Source organism: Mesoplodon mirus (assembly GCF_964341445.2).
Source record: "Mesoplodon mirus genome assembly, chromosome: 3".
NCBI lineage: Eukaryota > Metazoa > Chordata > Mammalia > Artiodactyla > Ziphiidae > Mesoplodon > Mesoplodon mirus.
In genome coordinates, this window is record NC_138978.1 from 102,789,933 (window position 1) to 102,816,014 (window position 26,082).

Genomic DNA, 26,082 nt, shown 5'->3' on the forward strand with positions numbered 1-26,082 from the left:
CTATGGGGCAGTGAAAACCACTGGTCTAGGACCCAGGAAGCCTGAGTTAAAACTTGGCTCCACCCCTATCCAGCCTTGTGACCCTATACAAGTGTCACCCTCTCTGGACCTCAGAACCTGCTAATATTAGCATGTTTATACCAGCTGGCTTTTGCTCTGACATTCCCAGCTTACCTCCCCCTGAAAAGCCCAGGTGGCATCCAAGCTGAGGCTGAGGTCATTCTGCACTGTATTCTGCAGCTGGACCCCAAAGGGGCAGCCTGATTAGATCACAACTTTGCTGAGGGGTGTGGGGAGGTGTGGGCTCAGGAGCTCACTGTGTGTTTGCAGGGAAGTGGGGTGTCTCTCTGGCGTACGGGGGAGGCTTTATACTATTGAACAGGGCTGTTTTAGCTCAGTCTGACCCAGACCTGTGGAGGGGAAAACAGCAAGGGCTCCTATCAGCAGCCAGCAGCATCCAGCCTTGTTGGGTGGCGTGAGGTGGTCACTTGGCCTCTCAGAGCCCTTCAGAAGGTTTTGAAAACCTCTAAACATACTTAGGGTACTGCCACCATTATTATCATTTGCTGTCTGGCTTCTGATTGTTAATTCCTCTCTAGACTGTTGCAGGAATCTGGCATCGGCCCAGGGGCAGGCCTGGGGTGGGATTGGGGTGGGGGAAGGGGCTCTGGACTGCTTGAATTCTACAGCACTGGTGCGGAGGACGGCGCTGGGTGGGGCCCACCTCCTTCGGTGCGGCTGGCGTCGCCACTTTAAGGCGGCGGCGGCGCGAGCAGGTCTATGGTAATGAGCCGCCGCTGCTGCTGCCGCCGCCGCCGCCGCCGCCGCTGCCGCCGCTCTGCAGAGCTAGCCCGCCTGCCTGGGAGGCGAGGGAGCGTGGGGCTGGGCCCGGGGCCGCGGCGACAGCAGCAGCAGCAGCGGCGGGGACGCGGGGCACGAGCGGGCGGCGCGGGGCCGTCGGGGGCGGCCGGGGCCGGGCCGGGGTCCGGGTGCGCAGCTCCGCGGGAGCAGGTGGGCTATCCCGCGGGAGCGAGGAACACTCGGAGGATCTGGGGGCCGGCAGGGCCAAGGGCGCGCGGGGTCCGCGGGCGCAGGTGGCGAGAGCCGGGTGTGCCAGTGGAGGCGCGGCGCCAGCCCGTGGTGGTCGGTGTGACCGGGGCGCGGGCCCGGCTCAGGGAACGGTGGGAGCCGGGGCTCCGGTGAGGCATCAAGGAGCAGGCCCCCGGGGACTGGCGCCCTGGCCTGGGCATGAGGCGCGGCGGGGCGGGCAGGAGCGGGAGGAGGAGCCGCCGCCGCTGTTGACCCGGCCGGCCGGGAAGAGGGAGAGATGCGGAGCCCGGCGGCCCGCGCCCCACTTCCAACACCGCTGCCGCTGCTACTGCTGCTGCTGCCGCCACTACTGGGAGACCAAGTGGGGCCCTGTCGTTCCCTGGGGCCTGGGGGACGCGGTTCCTCGGGGGCCTGCGCTCCCGTGGGCTGGCTCTGTCCAGCCTCATCCTCGAACCTCTGGCTCTACACCAGCCGCTGCCGGGATGCGGGGACGGAACTGACTGGCCATCTGGTGCCCCACCACGATGGTCTGAGGGTCTGGTGTCCAGAATCCGGGGCCCACATCCCCTTGCCGCCAGCGCCCGAAGGCTGCCCCTGGAGCTGTCGTCTTCTGGGCATTGGAGGCCACCTTTCCCCACAGGGCAAGCTTGCCCTGCCCCATGAGCACCTGTGCTTAAAGGCCCCACGGCTGAGATGCCAGTCCTGTAAGCTGGTGCAGACCCCAGGGTTCAGGGCAGGGGAAAGCTCAGCAGAAGCGTCCATGGGTGGACGTCGGAAGAGGAATGTGAATACAGCTCCCCAGTTTCAGCCCCCCAGCTACCAGGCCACAGTGCCCGAGAACCAGCCAGCAGGTACCCCTGTGGCATCTCTGCGGGCCATCGACCCAGATGAGGGTGAGGCAGGTCGGCTTGAGTACACTATGGATGCCCTCTTTGATAGCCGCTCCAACCATTTCTTCTTCCTGGACCCAATCACTGGTGCAGTAACCACAGCCGAGGAGCTGGATCGTGAGACCAAGAGCACCCATGTCTTCAGAGTCACAGCGCAGGATCACGGCATGCCCCGACGGAGTGCCCTGGCCACGCTCACCATCTTGGTGACGGATACCAATGATCACGACCCTGTTTTTGAGCAGCAGGAGTACAAGGAGAGCCTCAGGGAGAACCTGGAGGTGGGCTATGAGGTGCTCACCGTCAGAGCCACAGATGGTGACGCCCCTCCCAATGCCAATATTCTTTACCGCCTGCTGGAGGGGCCTGGGGGCAGCCCCTCTGAAGTCTTTGAGATTGACCCTCGCTCTGGGGTAATCCGAACCCGTGGCCCTGTGGATCGGGAAGAGGTGGAATCCTACCAGTTGACAGTGGAAGCAAGTGATCAGGGTCGGGACCCCGGTCCACGGAGTGCCACAGCTGCTGTTTTCCTGTCTGTGGAGGATGATAATGACAATGCCCCCCAGTTCAGTGAGAAGCGTTATGTGGTCCAGGTGCGGGAGGATGTGACCCCAGGAGCTCCGGTACTCCGGGTCACAGCCTCGGATAGAGACAAGGGCAGCAATGCCCTGGTGCATTACAGCATCATGAGTGGCAATGCTCGGGGACAGTTTTACTTAGATGCCCAGACTGGGGCTCTGGACGTGGTGAGCCCTCTTGACTATGAGACGACCAAGGAATACACCCTACGGGTTCGGGCACAGGATGGCGGCCGCCCCCCTCTCTCCAACGTCTCCGGCTTGGTGACAGTGCAGGTCCTGGATATCAATGACAATGCTCCCATCTTCGTCAGCACCCCCTTCCAGGCTACTGTCCTGGAGAGTGTCCCCTTAGGCTACCTGGTTCTCCATGTCCAGGCCATCGATGCTGATGCTGGTGACAATGCCCGCCTGGAATACCGCCTTGCGGGGGTCGGGCATGACTTCCCCTTCACCATCAACAATGGCACAGGCTGGATCTCCGTGGCTGCTGAGCTGGACCGGGAAGAGGTTGATTTCTACAGCTTTGGAGTAGAAGCCCGCGACCATGGCACCCCGGCACTCACTGCCTCGGCCAGTGTCAGCGTGACCATCCTGGATGTCAATGACAATAACCCGACCTTTACCCAACCAGAGTACATGGTGCGGCTCAATGAGGATGCGGCCGTGGGCACCAGCGTGGTGACGGTGTCGGCCGTGGACCGTGATGCCCACAGTGTCATCACTTACCAGATCACCAGTGGCAACACCCGAAACCGCTTCTCCATCACCAGCCAGAGTGGGGGGGGGCTGGTGACCCTCGCCCTGCCGCTGGACTACAAACTGGAGCGGCAGTACGTGCTGGCTGTTACTGCCTCCGATGGCACGCGACAGGACACGGCACAAGTGGTGGTGAACGTCACCGACGCTAACACCCATCGTCCCGTATTTCAGAGCTCTCACTATACGGTGAATATTAACGAGGACCGGCCAGCAGGCACCACGGTGGTGCTGATCAGTGCCACAGATGAGGACACAGGCGAGAATGCCCGCATCACCTACTTTATGGAGGACAGCATCCCCCAGTTCCGCATCGATGCAGACACAGGTGCTGTCACCACCCAGGCCGAGCTGGACTATGAGGACCAGGTGTCCTACACCCTGGCTATCACTGCCCGGGACAATGGCATTCCCCAGAAGTCTGACACCACCTACCTGGAGATCCTGGTGAATGACGTGAATGACAATGCCCCTCAGTTTCTGCGGGACTCCTACCAGGGCAGTGTCTATGAGGATGTGCCCCCCTTCACCAGTGTCCTGCAGATCTCAGCCACTGACCGTGATTCTGGCCTTAACGGCAGGGTCTTCTACACCTTCCAAGGAGGCGATGATGGAGATGGTGACTTTATTGTAGAGTCCACGTCAGGCATTGTGCGAACACTGCGGAGGCTGGATCGTGAAAATGTGGCCCAGTACGCCTTGCGGGCATATGCAGTGGACAAGGGGATGCCTCCAGCTCGCACGCCCATGGACGTGACAGTCACTGTGTTGGATGTGAACGACAATCCACCTGTTTTTGAGCAGGATGAGTTTGATGTGTTTGTTGAAGAGAACAGCCCCATTGGGCTGGCTGTGGCCCGGGTCACAGCCACGGACCCTGACGAAGGCACTAATGCCCAGATCATGTACCAGATCGTGGAGGGCAACATCCCTGAGGTCTTCCAGCTGGACATCTTCTCTGGGGAGCTGACCGCTCTGGTGGACTTGGACTACGAGGACCGGCCTGAATACATCCTGGTCATCCAGGCCACGTCGGCTCCCCTGGTGAGCCGGGCTACAGTGCACGTCCGCCTGCTTGACCGCAATGACAACCCACCGGTGCTGGGCAACTTTGAGATCCTTTTCAACAACTATGTCACCAACCGCTCGAGCAGCTTCCCCGGGGGTGCCATCGGCCGGGTGCCTGCCCACGACCCTGACATCTCCGACAGCCTGACTTACAGCTTCGAGCGGGGAAATGAACTCAGCCTGGTCCTGCTCAACGCGTCCACGGGCGAGCTGAGGCTGAGTCGGGCACTGGACAACAACCGACCTCTGGAGGCCATCATGAGCGTGCTGGTGTCAGGTAAGGAAGGGCCCAGGAGACATGGGGATGGGGGTGGCTCGTGGGGGAGGGCCTGGAGAGCCATTCAAGGCGGAACTGCTGACCCGCCTCTGTCCCCGGTACTGGCCCGGCGGTTGAGGGGTGAGAAGCAGCTTGGGAAGGAGCCCTAGAAATGCTGGCAGCTGTGCTGGCCCTGCCCACTGCCCCAGGCTGGTCTGGGCTGCGTCGGTTGGCCGCCCCTTGCCTACCAGCCTGTGACGTGGTGGGGGAAGTGTTGTGAGGCTGCCCTGGTGACGGCTGCCAAGAATTGTGAAAAAAGGCGCGTGGAGGACTGGGGTCCGGGAGAGCTGGGGGAGGCATGGAGAGGACCGTGGCCAGGAGAGGCGAGCCGGCGGCTCAGCGCTCCTTCACGCCCGCCCACCGGGGTCTCCCTGTGATCTCATACAGCCTCTGACAGAGCTGAAGCCGTGGGGCACAGGGTTGCCACTTCGAGGTCAGGACCCTGCAGTCGGGCCCCTTCTGGCTCCCGGCTGAGCCGCAGACCGGCTGAGGGGGACTTTGTCTAGGACATTCTTTTCCCTCCAGGCAGAAAGAGCCCGGCCCGGCTCCCCCCTTCAGAGCTCCCACAGGAAGTGAGGCCACAGCTCATTGTCTCTGTCCAAACAGACCCCACTGTCAGAGGTTGTGGTTCGGGGTCCTGCTTGGGGGAGGGGCTGCAAGCCCGGGGCAGGCTGCAGCCTTCTGGGCCCCCTTGCTGCCCCACGGGCTGGCTGTTCTTAGACGCCAGGCCTTCCCTGCGGGCCGTGAGAGCCTGGGCTCAGGGGATGGGGTGTGGGGACCGCAATGAGCCAGGGGACTGGCGGCCTCTGAGGGCAGAGCCTCCTGGTCCAGTGGCAAGAGAACAGAATCCTGGGGCATGGGAGCCTGGCCGGGACCTAGGCCGGGCATTCCAGCTGCTTGGCCAAGCGCTCAGCCTGCGGACTCCCTGGACAGAAGGGCTGGGGGAGGAGAGTTGGGGTGGGGACGACATCCTGTCTCTTCTGTCAGCTACAGGGAGTGGGCAGCAGCAGCAGCAGCAAGGAGGGGGCCAGCCCCAGGTTGCTGAACCCCTTCCCCAAGCCTGGGACCCTCATGAGGGCTCACTGTTAGCTGTGCCCTGGGGATGGGTGGGTCAGGGTACCCTCACTCCAGAAACATCAGGGAGGGGAGAAAGAGAAGAGCCTGCCGGGCCTTACTTCCACCCTGGGGAGTCTGAGCCAGGAAGGGAGTGAGAGGCGTGCAAGACACAGGGTGTGGCTTCAGCTCCCCCCGCCTCCACTCATGGTTCTTCCGGGGACACATGACTCCCCTCCCCACTCCTCAGGTGGACATCAGAGCCAGGGCACATGAGCTTTTAGAGGTCACGGACAAGGCTGTGTGCATCTTGAAGCCTCAGTTCCTCCCCAGGAGGAGTAAGTGGGAGCTGGAGGTCCCCTATCTCGTCCTTCTCTGTGCTGGGAGGCAGGGGGAAGGAGTGGAGAGGAAGGGCCTCTCCCTCCTGTCCATCCCCAGTCCGCCCTAGGTGATGGTGGGATGGGCAGAGGCCCCACCCAGCCTTCGTGCTCCTACCAGAGCAGAGCCCCAGACCTCGGGTCCCCTAGAATAGAGGGGGAGGCCTCGGCTGACCCTCCAGCCCTAGCCCCACCCTCTCCCCTCAGCCCTGACCCTTGGAGGCAGTCACCACGGCAACCCCAAAGTTCAGGGAGGCTGGGGTGAGGGGGATTGACTCCTACTGCCCCTTTGTTTTCCTTCTCTTGTTCTTTGTCTCTTCTTTCTTTCCCGCCTCTGCCCCTGGGGGCCCTTCTGCACTGCCCCCTCCATTGCACTCTCCCCATCTCCTGTGTGACTCTCTCCTGCTTTCCCACTTTCTCCACTGCTGGCTCTTTTCCTGGGCCTTTGTCTTCCCCTGTTTGGTCTCTGTGTTTATGCCTCTCTGATTTCCCCCTCTCTTGTTCCCTGTGGCTGCAGCTGCCCCAGCTTGGGCCGGATGGCTCCCCTGAAGCCTGAATTCTCCTTGCCTCTTCCTTACCCTGCTAGGACACACAGGAGCTCCTGTCCATGGCCTGGTCATTCCCCAGAGTGGCAGACCCCCTCCAGGCCTACAACTCCCACTGGCATATCTGCCAGGGGAAGAGGGGCTTGGAGTCTGATTCTGCCACAGTCTGGGACTTGGCACTTTTCCAGGTAGGCAGGTTGGGTTCTAGACACAGGTGGGGTTTCCTGGAGTCAGGGCCCATCCCAACCTTTTTCTTCCCAGGAGGATGGCTCAGGTAACGCACCCCCCCACCCCTGTTTCCACCGTTGCCTTTTGCACCTGAGGGGTGACCCAGGTCAAGGCAGGAGAGAGGAACAAAGAAGAAACAGAGAGCAGTAGGTTGACTGCTGGGATGGGGGACAATAGCAGAGGGGGCAGGTGGCCACAGATGGTGGACCAGATGGGAAGCAACAGAGACACACTGGGCAAGGGGCACAGGCGGGGCCTGGGATGACGGAGGGGGGACATAGGGAGGAGTGCTTGTTCCCAGGGCTGAGTGGTGGTGAGGTTTCTCTTGACTGCCCCCTCCCCTCCCTGATTAGTTAGAAGTACTCTGTGTGGACTCTTGGGCTGCATTCTGCCTGGAGGGATTATCCCACCAAGGAATAACTGGGCACCAGGTACACAAGAGCCCTGTGCCAGCTCCATAACTAAGTGCAGGGGGGTCTGAAAGAGGGAGAAAAGTAGAGCCTGAGGTCATAAATCTGGGCAGGCTTCCTGGAAAAGGTGAGTTTAGAGCGGGTTAGAAAACCAGGAGGGCCGTGGGCTGGTGTCTGGGTAGGCCAGGTAGGAAGGAACAGCTTGTTCAGTAGCAGCAAGTCAAGAGAAGGAGGAGCAGAAGTGAGTGATGACAAACAGGCTTGCTGGTGAGAGCAGGCGGGCCCTGCATTCTCAAGCAATGCGGCTGGAGGGCAGGTGGGCAGTGGGCCGAGGACATGGCTGAGATGGGTGTCTGGCTTTAGCCTTCCCAGCCGCCAGTGCAGTCAGCCACCTCAAGTCGCTGTGACACAGAAGCAGGATCTGTTCCCAGATCCCTTTCCTACTCCCACCCCACCCCAGAAACACCAGCTCCTGTCCCATTCCTGCTAGGGTATCCTTTTTAATAGCTACCCGGGCCCCTCCTGCTGTGTTTTAAAGACCATTTCTTCATTATGGAGACCAAATAAATTCTCATGAACATCTTACTGAACACCTACTATGCGTAGGACATTGTAGTAAATTAAAAAGATGAATATCCTTTATAGCCCTGCCAAGTCATTTCCCTCTCCCCTTGGCCTCCAGCTTTCATTTTGAGCTAAATAAAATCCATTGCCATGTATTTGTGCATTCAGGTGTGTATGGTATTTTGGGGCTTAGGGTGTGTAGGTGGAGTGAGACGCCAGAGTGTTAGTACTTAGCTGTTTATAAGTGAGTGTGTGGCCTGGGGGTGTGGCAGGCACTCGGCTATAATGCGGTTAGCCAAGTGGGTGATGAGTAGCCAGAGGCTCTGGGGCCGGAGGAGACTTCAGCCCAGTGGGGCTCTTGTCTGGGGCTCAGGGTGGAGTGCTGCCCAGGCCCTTCCATCTCTGACCCCCAGAGCGCCACAGCATCAGGCCAGTGGGCGGTACTACCACCCATAACGTGGCTCAGCTGGATTTCCTGGGGTGGGACCCCCCAGGCTACCCTCTGCAGCCCAGAGAGTTGGGCGGGAAGAATGCTTTGTGTGGGGCGTTGCCATGGGGATAGCAGGCCTGAGCCCAAGCAGCCATGGGCTCAGTGGGAGGGGGACTGGGTGGCCCACTGACCCAGTTCACCCTCCATTCTCTACTGCAGTGGGGGAGGGGGAACATGGCCAGGGTCAGAGTTATGGTAGTGTTGAGAAATAGAGGCTGAGGGGCAGAAGGATTGTATCTGTGGGTCTCTCATGGTGCTCTGGGCCCTGTAGGAAGGTAAGAAAAAGGCGAAATAAGATTCTTGTGCAGGAAGGCACCTGGTCTGTTATAAGGCAGCAGGACCCGTGGCTTGGGCAGGGAAAGGTGCACAAATATTAAAAGATGTGCCCATGCTTCACAACAGAGGGTTTCTGGGAAGTATGCAATGAGAAGTTCTGACAATCAATCCCCTTAAGTGCCCATGCGGGCTGAGCCATCATGGAGTGACTCTCCCTCAGGTGAGGTACACATACCTCCTAGGGTACCTTTATGCCAATTAGAAAAGAGGACCCTTTCTTGGCAACTGGGCAATGCAAGAGTGTGCAGGTGGCATTTCAGCCCGCACTCACTCCCTCCTCCGGCTGCTTCTGCCCGGGGCCAGGTCTATGGCTTGGCAACCCTGCCCTCCCCAGGTGCTGACCGTCTCACCTCTCCGCAGATGGTGTGCACAGTGTGACCGCTCAGTGTGCACTGCGCGTCACCATTATCACCGACGAGATGCTCACGCACAGCATCACGCTGCGCCTGGAGGACATGTCACCCGAGCGCTTCCTGTCGCCCCTACTGGGTCTCTTCATCCAGGCCGTGGCCGCCACGCTGGCCACACCCCCAGACCACGTGGTGGTCTTCAACGTGCAGCGGGACACCGACGCCCCGGGCGGCCACATCCTCAATGTGAGCCTGTCAGTGGGTCAGCCGCCAGGGCCCGGGGGCGGGCCTCCTTTCCTGCCTTCTGAGGACCTGCAGGAGCGCCTGTACCTCAACCGCAGCCTGCTCACGGCCATCTCGGCGCAGCGCGTGCTGCCCTTCGACGACAACATCTGCCTGCGCGAGCCCTGCGAGAACTACATGCGCTGCGTGTCGGTGCTGCGCTTCGACTCCTCCGCGCCCTTCATCGCCTCCTCCTCCGTGCTCTTCCGGCCCATTCACCCAGTCGGGGGGCTGCGCTGCCGCTGCCCGCCTGGCTTCACGGGTGACTACTGTGAGACGGAGGTGGACCTCTGCTACTCGCGGCCCTGCGGCTCCCACGGCCGCTGCCGCAGCCGTGAGGGTGGCTACACCTGCCTCTGCCGCGATGGCTACACCGGTGAGCCCTCACCGAGGGAGCGGGACCCCTGGGGGCGGCTCTGGGGGGCTAATGCCGCGGTGCCAGCACAATCAGGCTAAGCACAGGGGTGGCCTCGTTCTTTTCCAGAGTAAGGTACAGGGTACGCTGGCCATTCACAAGTCCCACTTGTTCTTTCACAGCCACCTATTGAGGAAGGCAGAGAGGGGAGCCCTTCTTCTCGGCCACCTACCCACCCCCCACCCCCAGGTGGTGTAACTGAGGTCAGCTCTAGCTCTAGAGCCAAGCTGCTTGCATTTGTATCCCAGCGTTGACAATACTAGCTGGGTGACCTTGGGCAAGTTACTTAACGTCTCTGTGCCTTAGTTTTTTTTTTTTTTGCGGTAGGCGGGCCTCTCACTGTTGTGGCCTCTCCGGAGCACAGGCTCCGGATGCGTAGGCTCAGCAGCCATGGCTCACGGGCCCAGCCGCTCCACGGCATGTGGGATCTTCCCGGACCGGGGCACGAACCCATGTCCCCTGCATCAGCAGGCGGACTCTCAACCACTGTGCCACCAGGGATGCCCCGCCTTAGTATTTTTTAAGTGGATGATGAATCTATTCACATGATAAGGTGGTTGTGAGGACTGATTTAATACAGGTAAAGAGCTGGCCTGTAGGAAGTTTTGGCTGTGATTTAAGGGAACGCTGAGATCAGGTGACTTGCTCCAGGTCTCATCTGGATTAGAGATGAGGCTGGGCCTAGCACCTGATCTCTCCCCACTGCTGAGTGAGTTACCTTTCTGAGCTGCAGCAAATGCTTTTCTCCCTAGGTATTGAGAGTAAGGCACAGAAGAGCTGGGGAAACTGGAGGGTTTGGGTATGGGGATAGTGGTTTTCAGATTATCGCACCTGTGTGTGACCCTGAACAGAATAGCCCCACCCTTGCCCAGGTGTGTAAAACAGGGTCCTGACCAAGAGGTCTCCCTGTTGGCATGTTTCCAGGGGTCTTAACACATCCTGTCCCAAGCCGCTCCCTGGGATGCTCACTGCCTCTGCTTTGTGCTCCTGACCCCTCCCTTCAGGCTCCTGTTTTTCCTCAGGACACCCCCTTCTCTCCTCCTTGGGCCCTTCCTTCCCACATGCCTTAGGGCTTGCTCCCTCTCCTCCAGAGCTATGCCCACTGGCTCTGCCAGCAGTGGTAGGCAAGCCCCACTGCCACCCCTGCTGCATCTTCCTGCCCAGAACTTGCCAGACTTGACTCCTCTCAGCTGCTACTGTGGGTGGAGGGGCGGGTGGGGAGCAGAGGGGTGGGCTTGGGGGAGGGGAGGGAAGTCTTTGTCCAGGAGGATGGGGTAGGGGGGTGCTTAGAGTAGGCGAACAACAGTTTCCATGGAAACTAGAGCCTGTCACCAGGCACTGGAGCTGAGAACCTATCTCTAGAATCTGGGAATGGGGAGGGAGAGAAAAGGGTGGATTTTTCCATCTGATATTGTTGGAATTTTCATCTCCTCCATTGAATCCTGGTCTGCCCCCAGGGCGCAGTTCCCTGCTCTCTCAGCATCTCCCAAGTGCACAGAGGTCCTCAGTCTGGACCCCAGGGCTCAGGGTGGGAGTTCCCTGCCCCATTTCTGGAAAGTCCCCAGCTTCCTGCCCACACCATCCCATAACTCCGACAGATCCAAGTGGAAGCCTGGTCTTATCCCCAGGGAGGGAAACTGATCTTGGTGCCTGACAGGGACAAAAGCACCAGTGGGAGGGAGGGAGGAAGCAGGGGTTGGCACCAGCCCTCATGCTGTCCTGCAGGCCCTTCCCTCCATGCGCATTCACCCCTGAAGGGGCCAGATCACCCCTAAGCTTGCTTGGTAGCCCTGACACCAAAGGCCGCTAGGACATGGCCCTTATAATCAGGGACCTCGTGGGCCTGTGCTCTCGAGGTCCAAACAGGGGTATGGAAGGGACTGGGAGCCTCAAGGAACTCGCAGGACAGCCGTATATGGGATTGTGGTGAGAACAGCCCAGTGCGCCACGCACAGCACGGAATGGCTGAGTTTGCACATGAGAGGAAGTGTGGATGCCTGGGAGAGTTTGGGGATATTATGGGGGTTACAGGAGACCACGAAGGGATCACTGGATGCAAAGGAGTCCCAGTTCCCCAGGCACTTGGTGCTCACCTGCCTTACCTCTTGCCCAGGTGAGCACTGTGAGGTGAGTGCCCGCTCAGGCCGTTGCACCCCGGGTGTCTGCAAGAATGGGGGCACCTGTGTCAACCTGCTGGTGGGCGGCTTCAAGTGCGACTGCCCATCTGGAGACTTTGAGAAGCCCTTCTGCCAGGTGACCACGCGCAGCTTCCCCGCCCGCTCCTTCATCACCTTCCGGGGCCTGCGCCAGCGCTTCCACTTCACCCTGGCCCTCTCGTGAGTTCCTGGGTGCTGGGGGTAGGGGCCGGGGGGGAGTCTGGTGCCTCCTGTTCTGCGGATGAGGTGGGAAGTCAGGCAGCAAATGTGCCCAGAAGAGGTTGTTGGCAGAGCCAGGTCTGCACTTGGAATTGCCTGTGCAGTTGGCCTCCTTCACCCACCAGGGCCGTCTACGCTCCTCCCACCCCACCCTCAAGGGTGGGAGCTAGGATGCCAAGGTTCTGCTTCTGGTCCTGGTTTGGGCTCATCTTCCACACTCTAGCCACATGGCCCATAGCCTCGGCCAAGGAGTCAGCCTTCTGGAGAGTCCTGAGTAGGATCAGGGCTGGTTAGGTGGCTGGGGTGCTGGCATCCAGGTGGGTGCCCCATTGCGTGCCCCCATCGCCCACTCCTACTCAGGTTTGCCACCAAGGAGCGTGATGGGCTGCTGTTGTACAATGGGCGCTTCAACGAGAAGCATGACTTTGTGGCCCTCGAGGTGATCCAGGAGCAGGTCCAGCTCACCTTCTCTGCAGGTGATCCCGCTTGCCCCATGTCCTTGCCCATCTCCTAGAGGCCCCGTGTCTCTTGGCCCTTGACCCCAAGTCACACACTCTCCCAGCCAGATCTGGGCCCAGCCCAACCATGAGCATCCCCTCCCCATTCCCAGCCCTCATCTGGTGTCCCAGCTCACCTGGGTCCTTTCCCCAGGGGAGTCGACCACCACCGTGTCCCCGTTCGTGCCCGGAGGGGTCAGTGACGGCCAGTGGCACACAGTGCAGCTGAAGTACTACAATAAGGTGGGTGTGGGAGGCGGTCAAGGAGCTGGAGGTTCTGTCCTTGGCTCAGGTGCTCACCTAGACCTGGCTGGCACTGCCTGCCCAGGGGCTGGTCATGGCACTTCTGGCTGAAAGGGGGGAAGGGAGGGGTGGAACTTGCCACCTTGCTGGGCATTCCCATTCCGCTGGGTGGTGTAGATGCTTCCTGTTCTAGTAGGCAGAAACTTGAGTAGACGTTGAGGAAGGTAAGGTGCGTAAGTCATGTGAGCACACATCAGTGTGCATGTGTGTTTGTGTACACACACACGTATATGTGGGTGGGTGTGTACACACAGGGGGTGAGTTAGTGCCTGGCCCATGACCTGAGTGGCTCTTGCCCACTCTTTCCCATCTCTGCCCTTCCCTGTCCACAGCCACTGTTGGGTCAGACAGGGCTCCCGCAGGGCCCATCTGAGCAGAAGGTGGCTGTGGTGACCGTGGATGGCTGTGACTCAGGGGTGGCCCTGCGCTTCGGAGCTGTGCTGGGCAACTACTCCTGCGCTGCCCAGGGCACCCAGGGTGGCAGCAAGAAGTAAGCAGGCGAGAGGGCTGGGGCTGCGGTGAGGTGTGGGCCGGTCAGGGAGGGAGGGTTGTAGGGGGGCCTTTGGGGGGCCTGAAATGTGGACCAGTTCAGATGGGGGTCTTCCCTCGCCTTGCTTCCCTCTGCCCCTGCTCAGCCCTCTGCGGGGGCTGGAGTGGGAAGCGGGAGCGGGCAAGATTGGGGGACTAGAGCCGGGCCTCGTGCAGCGGTCTGGGGAGGGGTGGGTATCAGATGAGAGCAGCTCCGGGTTGAGGCTCCCCTTCCCCTGGCTGCTCTGCAGGGCCCCTTGGGCTCCTGGCCTGGCGGCAGGGCTCAGTGAGGAGGAAGAGCCGGAAGCACCCCACTCTCCCTCATGTCGCAGCCATTTTCGCTCCCCCAGGTCTCTGGACCTGACAGGGCCCCTGCTGCTGGGCGGGGTGCCTGACCTGCCTGAGAGCTTCCCTGTCCGAACCCGGCACTTCGTGGGCTGCATGAGGAACCTGCAGGTGGACAGCCGCCATGTCGACATGGCCGACTTCATTGCCAACAACGGCACCGCGCCCGGTATGGGAGCTGGGGTAGGGGCTGAGGCCATGGGCCCTACGCAGAGAGGAGGGGTGTGCCTGCTGTGGGGACCCCTGCACGTGGCGGGTCTCGGAGGCCCCTCCAGCCACTGCCACAGGTTTTCTGTTGGGAGCCTCCACCTGAGCGCCCTTCTCTCCACTCTAGGCTGCCCTGCCAAGAAGAACGTGTGTGCCAGCAACACCTGCCACAATGGGGGCACCTGTGTGAACCAGTGGGATGCCTTCAGCTGCGAGTGCCCTCTGGGCTTCGGGGGCAAGAGCTGTGCCCAGGGTAGGGGGCAGCCCTCAGAGGTCGGGGCCTGGGAGCTGTCAGCAGTGCTGGGAACACTGGCAGGGTCCGGGCAGGCACTGGGCAGGGCCCGGCTGAGCTGGGCTGTGGGTAGAAGAGCGTGTCTGGGCAGAGCCCTGAGAGGGTAGCACGGGAGACAAAGGGCCCAGTCAGAGGCAGGCCTGGGCACAGTGTGGTGCCGGCCCAGGGCAGGTGATTGCTCTGGGGGGCGGGGCTGCCGTGGAGAGGGGGCACTAGGAGGGCCAGTGCCCTGCCTCCCGGGGAGCCGCCCCTGCTGAGCATCATACCCCCTGGGGCACTTGGGCGCTCCGCCTCTCAGAGTCTCTGCCTTTATCTGTCTCCCCAGAAATGGCCAACCCGCAGCGCTTCCTGGGCAGCAGCCTGGTGGCCTGGCATGGCCTCTCACTGCCCATCTCTCAGCCCTGGCACCTCAGCCTCATGTTCCGCACACGCCAGGCCGACGGCGTCCTGCTGCAGGCTGTCACCAGGGGACGCAGCACCATCACCCTGCAGGTGATGCAGAGAGGGGTGGGGCAGGCGGGCCCAGGCCAGGGTTGGTCAGAGATGGCTGGGTGGGGCCTTTCCCTGGAAAGAAAGACAGCTAGGTTCGTTTGGTGGATCACTGCTGCCATCTCTTGGGCCCAAGGGAAATAATACCTTTTCCTCTCTGGCCTCAGCTGGGCAGCAGGATGGGTTTGGTGGTCCAGGAAGGAGGACAGTGGGCTGGAAGAAGAGCCCATTAAGGCGGTCTGCTGACCCTCTTTTCTTCTGGTGCCAGCTTCAGGAGGGCCACGTGGTGCTGAGCGTGGAGGGCACTGGACTCCAGGCCTCGTCTCTCCAGCTGGAGCCAGGCCGGGCCAATGATGGTGACTGGCACCATGCACAGCTGGCACTGGGAGCCAGTGGGGGCCCCGGCCATGCCATCCTGTCCTTCGACTATGGGCAGCAGCGGGCAGAGGGCAACCTGGGCCCCCGGCTGCATGGGCTACACCTGAGCAACATTACCGTCGGGGGAGTGCCTGGGCCGGCCAGTGGTGTGGCCCGTGGCTTCCAGGGCTGTTTGCAGGTAAGCCTCCTGCCCTGCCTTCTCATCTCCAACAGCTGGAGGCTGGAGGCCCGCTCCACAAAGGGCCAACACTACCTTGTCCCTCCCAGGGTGTTCGGGTAAGCGAGACGCCCGAGGGTGTTAGCAGTCTGGACCCCAGCCGTGGGGAAAGCATCAATGTGGAGCCAGGCTGTAGCCTGCCAGACCCCTGTGACTCGAACCCATGTCCTGCCAACAGCTATTGCAGTGACGACTGGGACAGCTATTCCTGCAGCTGCAATCCAGGTATGTCAGGGATCCAGGGAAATGGGGCAGGTTAGCAAGTGCGGGGCGGCTACGGTTCACTCTGGCTCTGCCATGTGACCTGGGGCTAGCCACATCACCTCTCTGAGCCTCTCCTCCTGCACTACAAAGCCAGAGCCAGCTGGTATAGCTGCTCAGAATAGAAAGAGATGGATGAAGGCAGGTTTGAAGAAAGTGCCAGGGGAAGGTGGGGATTGAGCCTCTCCTGTCCTTCTGGTCCCAGGTTACTATGGTGACAACTGTACTAACGTGTGTGACCTGAACCCATGTGAGCATCAGTCCGTGTGTACCCGAAAGCCCAGTGACCCCCATGGCTATATCTGCGAGTGTCCCCCAAATTACCTTGGGCCATACTGTGAGACCAGGTAAGCGGACCACTGCAGGCAGCAGCAGGTCCCAGTGGTACTGCCTGTGTCTGATGTGTCCCTCAGAGCACTGAGAACCTGGCTGAGCCACAGCCGGGCTCAGAAGGGCCACACATGGCTACGCCAGACGGGTGGCAGAGGGAGCCCATTCCTGCCTGGTCTCTGTCCGCAGGATTGACCAGCCTTGCCCCCGAGGCTGGTGGGGACACCCCACGTGCGGCCCGTGCAACTGTGACGTCAGCAAAGGCTTCGATCCAGATTGCAACAAGACAAGCGGCGAGTGCCACTGCAAGGTGACAGCCCCGACCTAGGCCTCCATAGCGGCTGCCTTGGCCTCTGTTCTGTACCTCCTGGGCCCTTGGGGGGGACAATGAAGGAAGACTCTGCAGAGAGCTGAGGGCTTATGCGCCTTTGCTCCACTAGGGTGGGCAAGCGGCTGTTTGTCCTCATGTGTCTGGGGCGTGGGGCGTCCAGGACCTGTACTTAACCAGTGAGCTCTGGGTCAGCTATACTGGTTGTTTGCAGCCTGTTCTGATTGGTGTCTCACTGATGGATTAAACGCCAAAACATTACCAGTTGTTACATATTCTGAATGTACCATTCTTGGTGGGGACCTGAGGTCAGGGAGCCTCTCTCCAGAGGGGCCACAGTGAAGGATCCATGAGCATCCAGGGAAGAGAGCCTGAGCCAGTGACCCCATCCTCCCTCTCCCCTCCCAGGAGAACCACTACCGGCCCCCTGGCAGCCCCGCCTGCCTGCTGTGTGACTGCTACCCCACGGGCTCTCTGTCCCGAGTCTGTGACCCTGAGGATGGCCAGTGTCCATGCAAGCCAGGTGTCATTGGGCGCCAGTGTGATCGCTGTGACAACCCTTTTGCTGAGGTCACCACCAACGGCTGTGAAGGTGGGGCTCTTGTGGTAGATGGGTGGCCCTCCCTGCTGTGTGCCAGGCCCTGGTGTCCCAGGGAGGCCAGGAGCAGGGGCTGGTTGCAGGCCTGAGGCTGCACAGGGGGAGCTGGGGAGCCTGGCCAGAGCTGTAGGGGGACAGTTGCTCCTGAGTGACAGTGTGTGCTTCCCTGCAGTGAATTATGACAGCTGCCCACGGGCCATCGAGGCTGGGATCTGGTGGCCCCGTACCCGCTTCGGGCTGCCTGCTGCTGCCCCCTGCCCCAAAGGCTCCTTTGGTAGGTGCTGGAGGCCCAGAACGTGAGACTGAGGACTTGGCCTTTCATCAGTGGGGTGAGGGTGGGGAGCCCCTGGCTACTGATCATAGGACCCCACTTTCAGCCTCCAGGTCCTGGGGACTCCATATCCCATGCTTCCTTGGCTCACCATTCCCCTGCTCCCAAGCTTGCCTAAATGAAAGGTGCCTCTATCTTGGACTCATAACAAAAGTGCTAAAAAACCTGCAGTGTGCATGGCACAGGGCTGGGTGCTAGAGATTCAAAGATGAGTCACACAGGGTTCCTGTCTTCAGCTCACCACCTGGTGCTGGAGTTATGCCACTAGAAAGATGGTCTGGGGAGTAGGGAAGGTGAGGTGCTGTCCCAGGGGACCCGGCCGCAGGATGGGGGCTGGCGCTGGTCCTTGGATTGACGGTGAGCAGAGTTCAGAAGTAGAGAGTGAGTGGCAGAGAGCTCAAGGTGGTGGCTGGAGAGGGACAGCCACGTCTGGGGGCTTGAGGGGACCACGTGCCCCATGCTCCTGTAGCCCTTTTTTGGGCTGATCCTACAGAGGTTTTGGCTCTGGTGTTCTCCACACGCGTCTCCCTGTTTTCACAGGGAGACGGCAGGGCCCTTGTTTGGTTGTCTCCAGCCTCTGGTCCGTGAGGGGCTGGCCCCCAGCAGAACTCAGCCAGGTCTCGGCAGCCTCCTGTGTCTCTCCCTGAGGCCTGCCCTCCTGGCTGCCTTCCCCCAGGGACTGCTGTGCGCCACTGTGACGAGCACAGAGGGTGGCTCCCCCCAAACCTCTTCAACTGCACGTCAGTCACCTTCTCAGAGCTGAAGGGCTTTGTAAGTGGAACTTCTCATCTCCATCTCCTTACCCCCGCCCCCTGCCCTGGCCCAGTATGACCTGCCCGCCTCCCCAGCTTTGAGAAAGGGGACTCTGGAATTCCAGCTCCTGTCTCCCAGGGCCCCCACCTGGAGGCTATTTCTCCCCTTTCCTGAGTCCTTTTACTCTAGAGTTCCAGTTCTACTCTCTGGGTACCTCACTCCTGTGCTGACCCCCCAGCCTATCTTGGTCCCAGGCTGAGCGGCTGCAGCGAAACGAGTCAGGCCTGGACTCGGGGCGCTCCCAGCGGCTGGCCCTGCTTCTGCGTAACGCTACCCAACACACGGCTGGCTACTTCGGCAGTGACGTCAAGGTGGCCTACCAGCTGGCCACTCGGCTACTGGCCCACGAGAGCACCCAGCGAGGCTTTGGGCTGTCCGCCACACAGGATGTGCACTTCACCGAGGTGGGGCTTGGAGGGGGCAGGAATGGCTGGGTGGGTGGAGGTCACGGTGAGTGAGCCTGCTCCTGGCCACCTGGGACAAAGTGGGGGGCACTCCCCACCCCTGCCTTTGGGGAGCTCCCAGCCAGCATGAGGCCCCCATGAGACCCCCTGAACCATGGCCCAGCATATGGGTAATTTAGAGCACCTCTTCCTAACCTTTCTCATAGCAAGGCGCCCGTAGAAAATAACGTTTGTACTGGGGCCTGGTCTGATCAGGCTTCTTGGAGGAGAGGCCCTGCCCGTCGTGCCAGGACAGGGAGGAACCAGCATCTAATAACATCTGTGTGGGAAACTCTTAAGAGACTGAGGAGGAAGGATTGGATTAGAGGGAGGGGCATGGTGGGGGGGCAAGCCAGTGCTGGTCTAGGTACAGGCTGGGGCCTGGTGGTGGGGACGAGGAGTGAGGATGCAGGCACAGCCCACCGTGACCGTGCCCCTCCCCCAGAATCTGCTGCAGGTGGGCAGTGCCCTCCTGGATGCAGCCAACAAGCGGCACTGGGAGCTGATCCAGCAGACGGAGGGTGGTACCGCCTGGCTGCTCCAGCACTATGAGGCCTACGCCAGTGCCCTGGCCCAGAACATGCGGCACACCTACCTAAGCCCCTTCACCATCGTCACGCCCAACATTGGTGAGGCTGCTGCCAGGGTGGGAGGGTTCAGGGAGAGTCTCTGGTAAGGGCGGCCGTGCCCACCTCACCGGGGGTCTGACCTGTGACCTCTCCCTAGTCATCTCTGTAGTTCGCTTGGACAAGGGGAACTTCGCTGGGGCCAAGCTGCCCCGCTACGAGGCGCTGAGAGGGGAGCGGCCCCCGGACCTTGAGACAACGGTCATCCTGCCTGAGTCCGTCTTCAGAGGTCAGTGGGGGCCAAGGGGTGGGTCAGGGGCCAGGCCGGGGCATCTGCTCAGGACCCAGCTGAGTGGACAGTGTCCCCATCCCAGAAACGCCCCCCGTGGTCAGGCCCGCGGGCCCTGGAGAGGCCCAGGAGCCAGAGGAGCTGGCACGGCGTCAGCGGCGGCACCCGGAGCTGAGTCAGGGTGAGGCGGTGGCCAGTGTCATCATCTACCGCACCCTGGCTGGGCTGCTGCCCCATAACTACGACCCAGACAAGCGCAGCCTGAGGTGAGCGGCTGGGGAGACAAGGAGTGGAGTGGGGGGGGGCAGGTCGGGTGGGTGAGGCACAGAGAAGGGCCAGGGGTTGGGGGCATCTCAGAGTGATTAGGGGCGTCCTCCAGTCACGCGACTACCGTGGTGACTGTGTGCCCGCCTGCCCCGTGCCAGAGTTCCCAAACGCCCTGTCATCAACACGCCCGTGGTGAGCATCAGCGTCCATGACGACGAGGAGCTTCTGCCCCGTGCTCTGGACAAGCCAGTCACGGTGCAGTTCCGGCTGCTGGAGACGGAGGAGCGGACGAAGCCCATCTGTGTCTTCTGGAACCATTCGATCCTGTGAGCCTGCACTGCCCTGCCCCCAAGGCTTTGGGCGGAGAGCTCAGGCCCCTGGGCACCCCACCCTTCTTGTCTCCTGACCCTGCCTCCCTCACGCAGGGTCAGTGGCACAGGTGGCTGGTCAGCCCGAGGCTGCGAAGTCGTCTTCCGCAACGAGAGCCACGTCAGCTGCCAGTGCAACCACATGACGAGCTTCGCTGTGCTCATGGACGTGTCCAGGCGGGAGGTTGGCCCCACCAGGGGTAGCTGCAGAGCTGGGGGTGGGAGCCAAGGGCACTGGACTAGGTGCTCAGGCCCCGCCCTTCCTAATCCCTCTGGCTCTCTGCCACCCACCCTGCAGAATGGGGAGATCCTGCCACTGAAGACGCTGACCTATGTGGCCCTAGGGGTCACCTTGGCTGCCCTACTGCTCACTTTCCTCTTCCTCACTATTCTGCGTGCCCTGCGCTCCAACCAGCACGGCATCCAACGGAACCTGACTGCCGCCCTGGGCCTAGCTCAGCTGGTCTTCCTCCTGGGAATCAACCAGGCTGACCTCCCTGTAAGATGTTCCTCCTCACGCAGAAAACTTCCCCAGTGCCCAGCCCTCACAGGCTCCCTTATGCATCCTCCCCAGCGGGCCCCTCAATCCCTGCTCCTGCAGTACTGACTGATAAAGAGCCAGCCTAGTGCCTGGCCCCCAGTTTCCTCCTCTCTAGCTCCCCCTTACTTCACCAGCACCCGAGAGGTACCTTCCTCTGGCCCAGACTCCCCCTGAAGCACCTCCCAACACCCAGGCTCTCCTCCCCTGTCGGGCGAGAGCAGGACCCACACTCTGGGTGTGCCTTGGTCACTGACTGGGCGCGGCCTGGGCCCTCAGTTTGCCTGCACAGTCATCGCCATCCTGCTGCACTTCCTGTACCTCTGCACCTTTTCCTGGGCTCTGCTGGAGGCCTTGCACCTGTACCGGGCACTCACTGAGGTGCGCGACGTCAATGCCGGCCCCATGCGCTTCTACTACATGCTAGGCTGGGGTGTGCCCGCCTTCATCACAGGTACCCCCACCCCCGATCCCGGGCCTTGAGGTTCTACATCCCTAGGGCCTACGTCCATCTTCACGCCACCTTCTCCCACTCCCATCCCAGGCCCAGAGGCCCACATCCCTATGCCCGGGCCAGGTTCTCCACAAGTATCCCTCTGGTTTAACTCAGCTATTGACACCCCCACTCGGGGACAGGGTCCCCCATCCTGGAGAGGACGGCATGGACAGATGGTGGGCAGAAGCCCTCATCCCCTGCCCCTGGCCCTAGGAGCCCACTTGACCGCCTGACTGATTTCCAAGTCCCTGATCACCCCTTCCCCGCTGCTGCCACCAGGTCTAGCCGTGGGCCTGGACCCGGAGGGCTATGGGAACCCTGACTTCTGCTGGCTCTCCATCTACGATACGCTCATCTGGAGTTTCGCTGGCCCCGTGGCCTTTGCTGTCTCGGTAAGTGCTGGAAAGCGGCTGGGGGCGAGCAGGCTGAGTGTGACCTCAGGATCCCCTTTAGGAATTGCTGAGGCCTCCATAGGGTGTGGTGGAAGCTGTCTGTCCCCTGATGGTCCCCCTCACATGTCCCCCTCCCCTGCTAGATGAGTGTCTTCCTGTACATCCTGGCGGCCCGGGCATCCTGTGCTGCCCAGCGGCAGGGCTTTGAGAAGAAAGGCCCTGTGTGAGTATGGGGTGTGGGTGCCTTGGCAGTAGATGGGCATCGGCATGGGAGGCCTCACGGCCAGACTCATAGCCCACCCCCTCCCCAGCTCGGGCCTGCGGCCCTCCTTCGCTGTCCTCCTGCTGCTGAGCGCCACGTGGCTACTGGCACTGCTCTCTGTCAACAGTGACACCCTCCTCTTCCACTACCTCTTTGCTGCTTCCAATTGCATCCAGGTACCTGGTCCGACCCATGCCCTGTGGGAGGCCGGTGGAATTGTAGGCGGGAAGCTTGGGTACGAGGTGCCTTAATAAGCACTTAGACACTTGCTGCTTCTTGCCTGTCAGGGCCCCTTCATCTTCCTCTCCTATGTGGTGCTTAGCAAGGAGGTCCGGAAAGCACTCAAGTTTGCCTGCAGCCGCAAGCCCAGCCCTGACCCTGCTCTGACCACCAAGTCCACTCTGACCTCGGTGAGGGAGCCAGGGTCAGGGAGGTGAAGGGGTCATGGGGAGTTGAGAGGGAAGAGGCAGGAGGGACAAAGGCTGTGCTTTTATCCCACTTTTTCTCCATCCTTACATCCTTTCCTGGAAGAAGGGGTGGTGAAATGGTATGTGGGGCCTGGGAAGAAGGGGCCTGGGGTCAGGGAGGGGATTTTTGACTTGGGAGGGATGGGAGCAGAGCTTAGAATAGATGAGGGAGTGGCCAAGACAGGTAATGAGGTCATAAATGCCCCACACCTGAGAATCCCTTGTGCATCTTGGTAAATCTTCTGTGCCTCCCAGAATGCTCTCAGGAGATAATTCCTGGTGCCATCTTTTGCCAGCAGACCCTTACACAGCCGAGTCCGGGGTACTTGGGGTGCGTAGAACTGGCACAGCTATGGCAGAGCTACAACACTACTAGGCCCTGAAATGGGGGCAGCAAACATGTGGGGCCTCTCTCTTCAGTCCTGGGCATGTGCGGGGGGAGAACTTAGGGCAAGCTCCCTCGGCCCCTCCACTTTCCTGGGGCCACCCCTTCCGGCTCCCCCATGTACTGACCTCTCTCTTCCCTGCCTAGTCCTACAACTGCCCCAGCCCCTATGCAGATGGAAGGCTCTACCAGCCCTATGGAGACTCAGCAGGCTCTCTGCACAGCGCCAGCCGCTCGGGCAAGAGTCAGCCCAGCTACATCCCCTTCTTGCTAAGGTGAGCTCTGGTGATGGGACAGCTGGGGAGGGGAGAAGAGCACCAGGCATGCTAGACGCAGGCCGGGCTGCTAGGAGCTGGGTAGCACACACCATGGCTGACACGGTGGCAGCCTGAAGTGGAAGCAGTGAGGAACATGGGGCGGGAACTGGAAAATCCAGAACAGAGAAGAGAATGGGACACCGGGCGAGGGGCCAGGCTGATGCCTCCAGCATGTCTTGTTTTCTTAGGGAGGAGTCCACACTGAACCCTGGCCAAGGGCCCCCTGGGCTGGGGAACCCTGGTGGCCTATTCCTGGAAGGTCAAGACCAGCAGCACGGTGAGGACGGAACCTCCTGACGGCCAGTGGTGGTGGAGGCGCAGCTGCCTAACTTTTGTTGAGGGTGGGCAGTGGCGGATGGGCTGCCTGTGATCTCTCCCCAACTTCCTAGATCCAGACACAGACTCCGACAGTGACCTGTCCCTGGAAGATGACCAGAGTGGCTCCTATGCCTCTACCCACTCATCAGATAGCGAGGAGGAAGAGGAGGAAGAGGCGGAGGCCACCTTCTCTGGAGAGCCGGGCTGGGACAGCCTGCTGGGGCCTGGGGAGGAGAGACTGCCCCTGCACAGTACCCCCAAGGGTGGGTCAGCACAGGGTTGTGGCCTTTGGGGGCAGTGGGAGGGCAGAGGGGCTGGGATTCCTGGGAAGCAAGACCAGGGCGGTGACTCTCCTAGCTGTCTGCCGTCTCTGGGCCTCACCTACTTCCTTTCTCCACCAGATGGGGGCCTGGGGCCCGGGAAGGTCCCCTGGCCAGGAGACTTTGGGATCGCAGCAAAGGACAGTGGTGGCAATGGGGCCTCTGAGGAGCGGCCGCGGGAGAATGGAGATGCCCTGCCTCGGGAGGGGTCCCTGGGTCCCCTTCCAGGCCCTTCTGCCCAACCTCACAAAGGTGAGCGGGGTATGCTCAGCTGCATGCTCCCCCATCAGCGACCTCACTCCTCACGCTGGCCTGTGGCTGGTGGGGCTCTCGAGGGCAGCCCCATGCTCCTTCCACCTGCTCCTCATGGCACCCGCCCTCCGGCCCACAGGCATCCTCAAGAAGAAGTGTCTGCCCACCATCAGTGAGAAGAGCAGCCTCTTACGGCTACCCCTGGAGCAGGGCACAGGGTCTTCCCGGGGCTCCTCAGCCAGCGAGGGCAGCCGGGGTGGGCCCCCTCCCCGCCCTCCACCCCGGCAGAGCCTCCAGGAGCAGCTGAATGGGGTCATGCCCATCGCCATGAGCATCAAGGCAGGCACGGTGGATGAGGACTCGTCAGGCTCCGAGTGAGTGTGGCTGGGTGGGCGGGACAGGGTGCAGCCCCGCAGAGGCCCCGCCTCCAGGCCTCCCCAGGCCACTCTGGTGGGCAGTGGAGTGTGGCCCAGGTCCCTTCAGGCCACATGCCCACAAACATGGTGCCCTGTGGGGTCAGCCCAGCCCAGCATCGGGCAGAGTGAGGGAGGGTGGGGAGCTGGGCTTGCTTTTCTGTTTCCTTCTTCTGGTGAAAGCTGCTCACTGTCTCCTCTGCTCCGACTAACTAACCCTGTCTGCCTTTTCTGTCACTTTCCTTTCCTGCCTCTCCAGATTTCTCTTCTTTAACTTCCTGCATTAACCCTGGGCCGGTGGTTCCTACACCCTGAGGCTCCCTTACGTTCCCCAGCTGCACTCATGCCCCCACTCCTGTCTTGTGCTTTATCCCGCCCCTGCTCCCCCTGCCTGCCTGCCTGCCTGCAGCAGCGACGAAACATCCATCTGAGGAGCCTGGGCCTTGCCGGGAGGGGCACCCACCCCACCCAAGGCCATCTAGTGCCAACTCCCTCCCCCACCATCCCCCTCACTGCACTTTGGACCCCTGGGGCCAACATCTCCAAGACAAAGTTTTTCAGAAAAGAGGAAAAAAGAAATTTTAAAAAGGAACTCCACTCTTCATGACTTCAGGGATTAATTTTTTTTATACGCTGGAAATTGACTCCCCTTTCCCTCCCCAAAGAGGATAGGACCTCCCAGGATGCTTTCCCAGCCTCTCCTCAGTTTCCCATCTGCTGTGCCTCTGGGAGGAGAGGGACTCTTGGGGGGCCTGCCCCTCGTTTGCCATCACCAAAAGGAAAGGACAAAGCCACATGCACCCAGGGCATCAAGCCCTGCAGGCCGCACCAGGCAGGCCTCAGTGCGGCGAGGGCGCAGGGCCGAGGGCACTCCTCACCCCGCCTGTGCCGCCCCTTCCAGGAACTGAAAAAGCCCTGTCCGGAGAGGGGGCAGAAGGACTCGGCGCCCCCAGACCCCCAAATGCTGCATGAACACATTCTGAAGGGAACCCACGCCCCTGGGTGGCGGCCGGGCCACCCCAGCCCCTCTCCTTTCCCTGGACTTTGGCCGTGCGCTGCAGCCTGGGTGTTTGCTCAGTTCGCTGACCCAAAAGTGCTTCATTTCCCTGCCCGCCCCATGCTGGGGAAGGCCAGTCATGTGTTAAGTTGCGCTTCTTTGCTACTGTGTGGGTGGGACAGGGAGGAAGAGGACAGACGGGGCTGGCACGGTTGCCCCGTGCTGTCTACAGCCCAGGTCTCCAGTCTGGGTTCGAGAGTCCACTCGCCCTCCTCTGAGACCAGACAAACCCCACTGACCTGCTGTGGCCTCTGAGACATGTTCTATTTTTATCCCCTTCTTGGAATTGGCTCTCTTCTTCGAAGGACCAGGTCCCTGTTCCTCTTTCTCCCCCTCACCACCCAGCTCCCTGCGAAGAGAGAGTTAATATATATTTTTTATTTATTTGCTTTTTGTGTTAGGATGGGTCCAGTCCCAGGGGGTCTGATGTGGCCATCAGTCAGGTCGGGTCTGTACCCAGCAGTCCTGGCGAGGGGGCCTCAGGCCCTTCCCCTTGCTCCAGGCTGTCATCTCCCCACCTCTCCTCTCCCTCCTCAGTTTTGCCAACTGCTGTTCATCTGTTCATCTGAGTCACCATTTATGCTGAGCATGTATTCCAGACTTGTCACCCATTTTCCTCTGGAGCAGGTGGCTAGAAAAAGAGGCTATGAGTAGAAAAAGTGTTCCTATTTCTCATTTGTAAGGCTGGTCTCTGGCTTTTCTGCCATGGATTCTTTCCCTGGCCTCTCCCCTCAGCAATTCCTGCAAAGGGTTAAAAACTTAACTGGTTTTTACTACTGATGACTTGACTTAAAAAAATACAAAGATGCTGGATGCTAACTTGATACTAACCATCTGATTGTACAGTTTGATTGTAACTGTAAATACGGTAGCATTTTGTGCTTTGTTTTTTCAGTTCCCCATATGCTACTGAATAAAACTAGGTCTGT

At 60.7% G+C, this 26,082-nt stretch overlaps 1 protein-coding gene across 2 annotated transcripts; it reads left to right on the top strand.

Moving 5' to 3' along the window:
- Window positions 1-1,047: 1,047 nt before the first annotated feature.
- On the top strand, window positions 1,048-26,082 carry CELSR2 (cadherin EGF LAG seven-pass G-type receptor 2). Of its 2 annotated transcripts, none has more exons than XM_082612681.1 (34): window positions 1,048-4,622; window positions 9,025-9,672; window positions 11,825-12,047; window positions 12,447-12,562; window positions 12,738-12,826; window positions 13,219-13,376; window positions 13,765-13,928; window positions 14,094-14,219; window positions 14,584-14,750; window positions 15,016-15,303; window positions 15,393-15,567; window positions 15,809-15,950; window positions 16,123-16,243; window positions 16,670-16,853; window positions 17,032-17,133; window positions 17,867-17,961; window positions 18,198-18,407; window positions 18,892-19,075; window positions 19,173-19,301; window positions 19,387-19,567; window positions 19,727-19,894; window positions 19,994-20,120; window positions 20,235-20,435; window positions 20,754-20,928; window positions 21,250-21,362; window positions 21,506-21,585; window positions 21,674-21,800; window positions 21,912-22,034; window positions 22,624-22,751; window positions 22,982-23,070; window positions 23,183-23,374; window positions 23,513-23,683; window positions 23,823-24,057; window positions 24,506-26,082. In XM_082612681.1, the coding sequence occupies exons 1-34, from the start codon at window positions 1,328-1,330 to the stop codon at window positions 24,525-24,527; spliced, it is 8,748 nt and encodes a 2,915-aa protein (XP_082468807.1). In that variant the 5' UTR covers window positions 1,048-1,327; the 3' UTR covers window positions 24,528-26,082. The 2 variants fall into 2 exon arrangements, with proteins under 2 accessions (XP_082468807.1, XP_082468808.1); XM_082612682.1 differs by having other exon boundaries at window positions 24,998-26,082.

What these genes read in the sequence shown, in the direction of transcription:
- CELSR2 (XM_082612681.1), top strand. Translation starts at nt 1,328, where the DNA reads ATGCGGAGCCCGGCGGCCCGCGCCCCACTTCCAACACCGCTGCCGCTG. An exon ending in CCAGACAAGCGCAGCCTGAG is followed by an intron (nt 19,568 to 19,726) that starts GTGAGCGGCTGG and finishes GCCCCGTGCCAG; the next exon opens with AGTTCCCAAACGCCCTGTCA. An exon ending in CCTGCACAGTACCCCCAAGG is followed by an intron (nt 23,375 to 23,512) that starts GTGGGTCAGCAC and finishes TTTCTCCACCAG; the next exon opens with ATGGGGGCCTGGGGCCCGGG.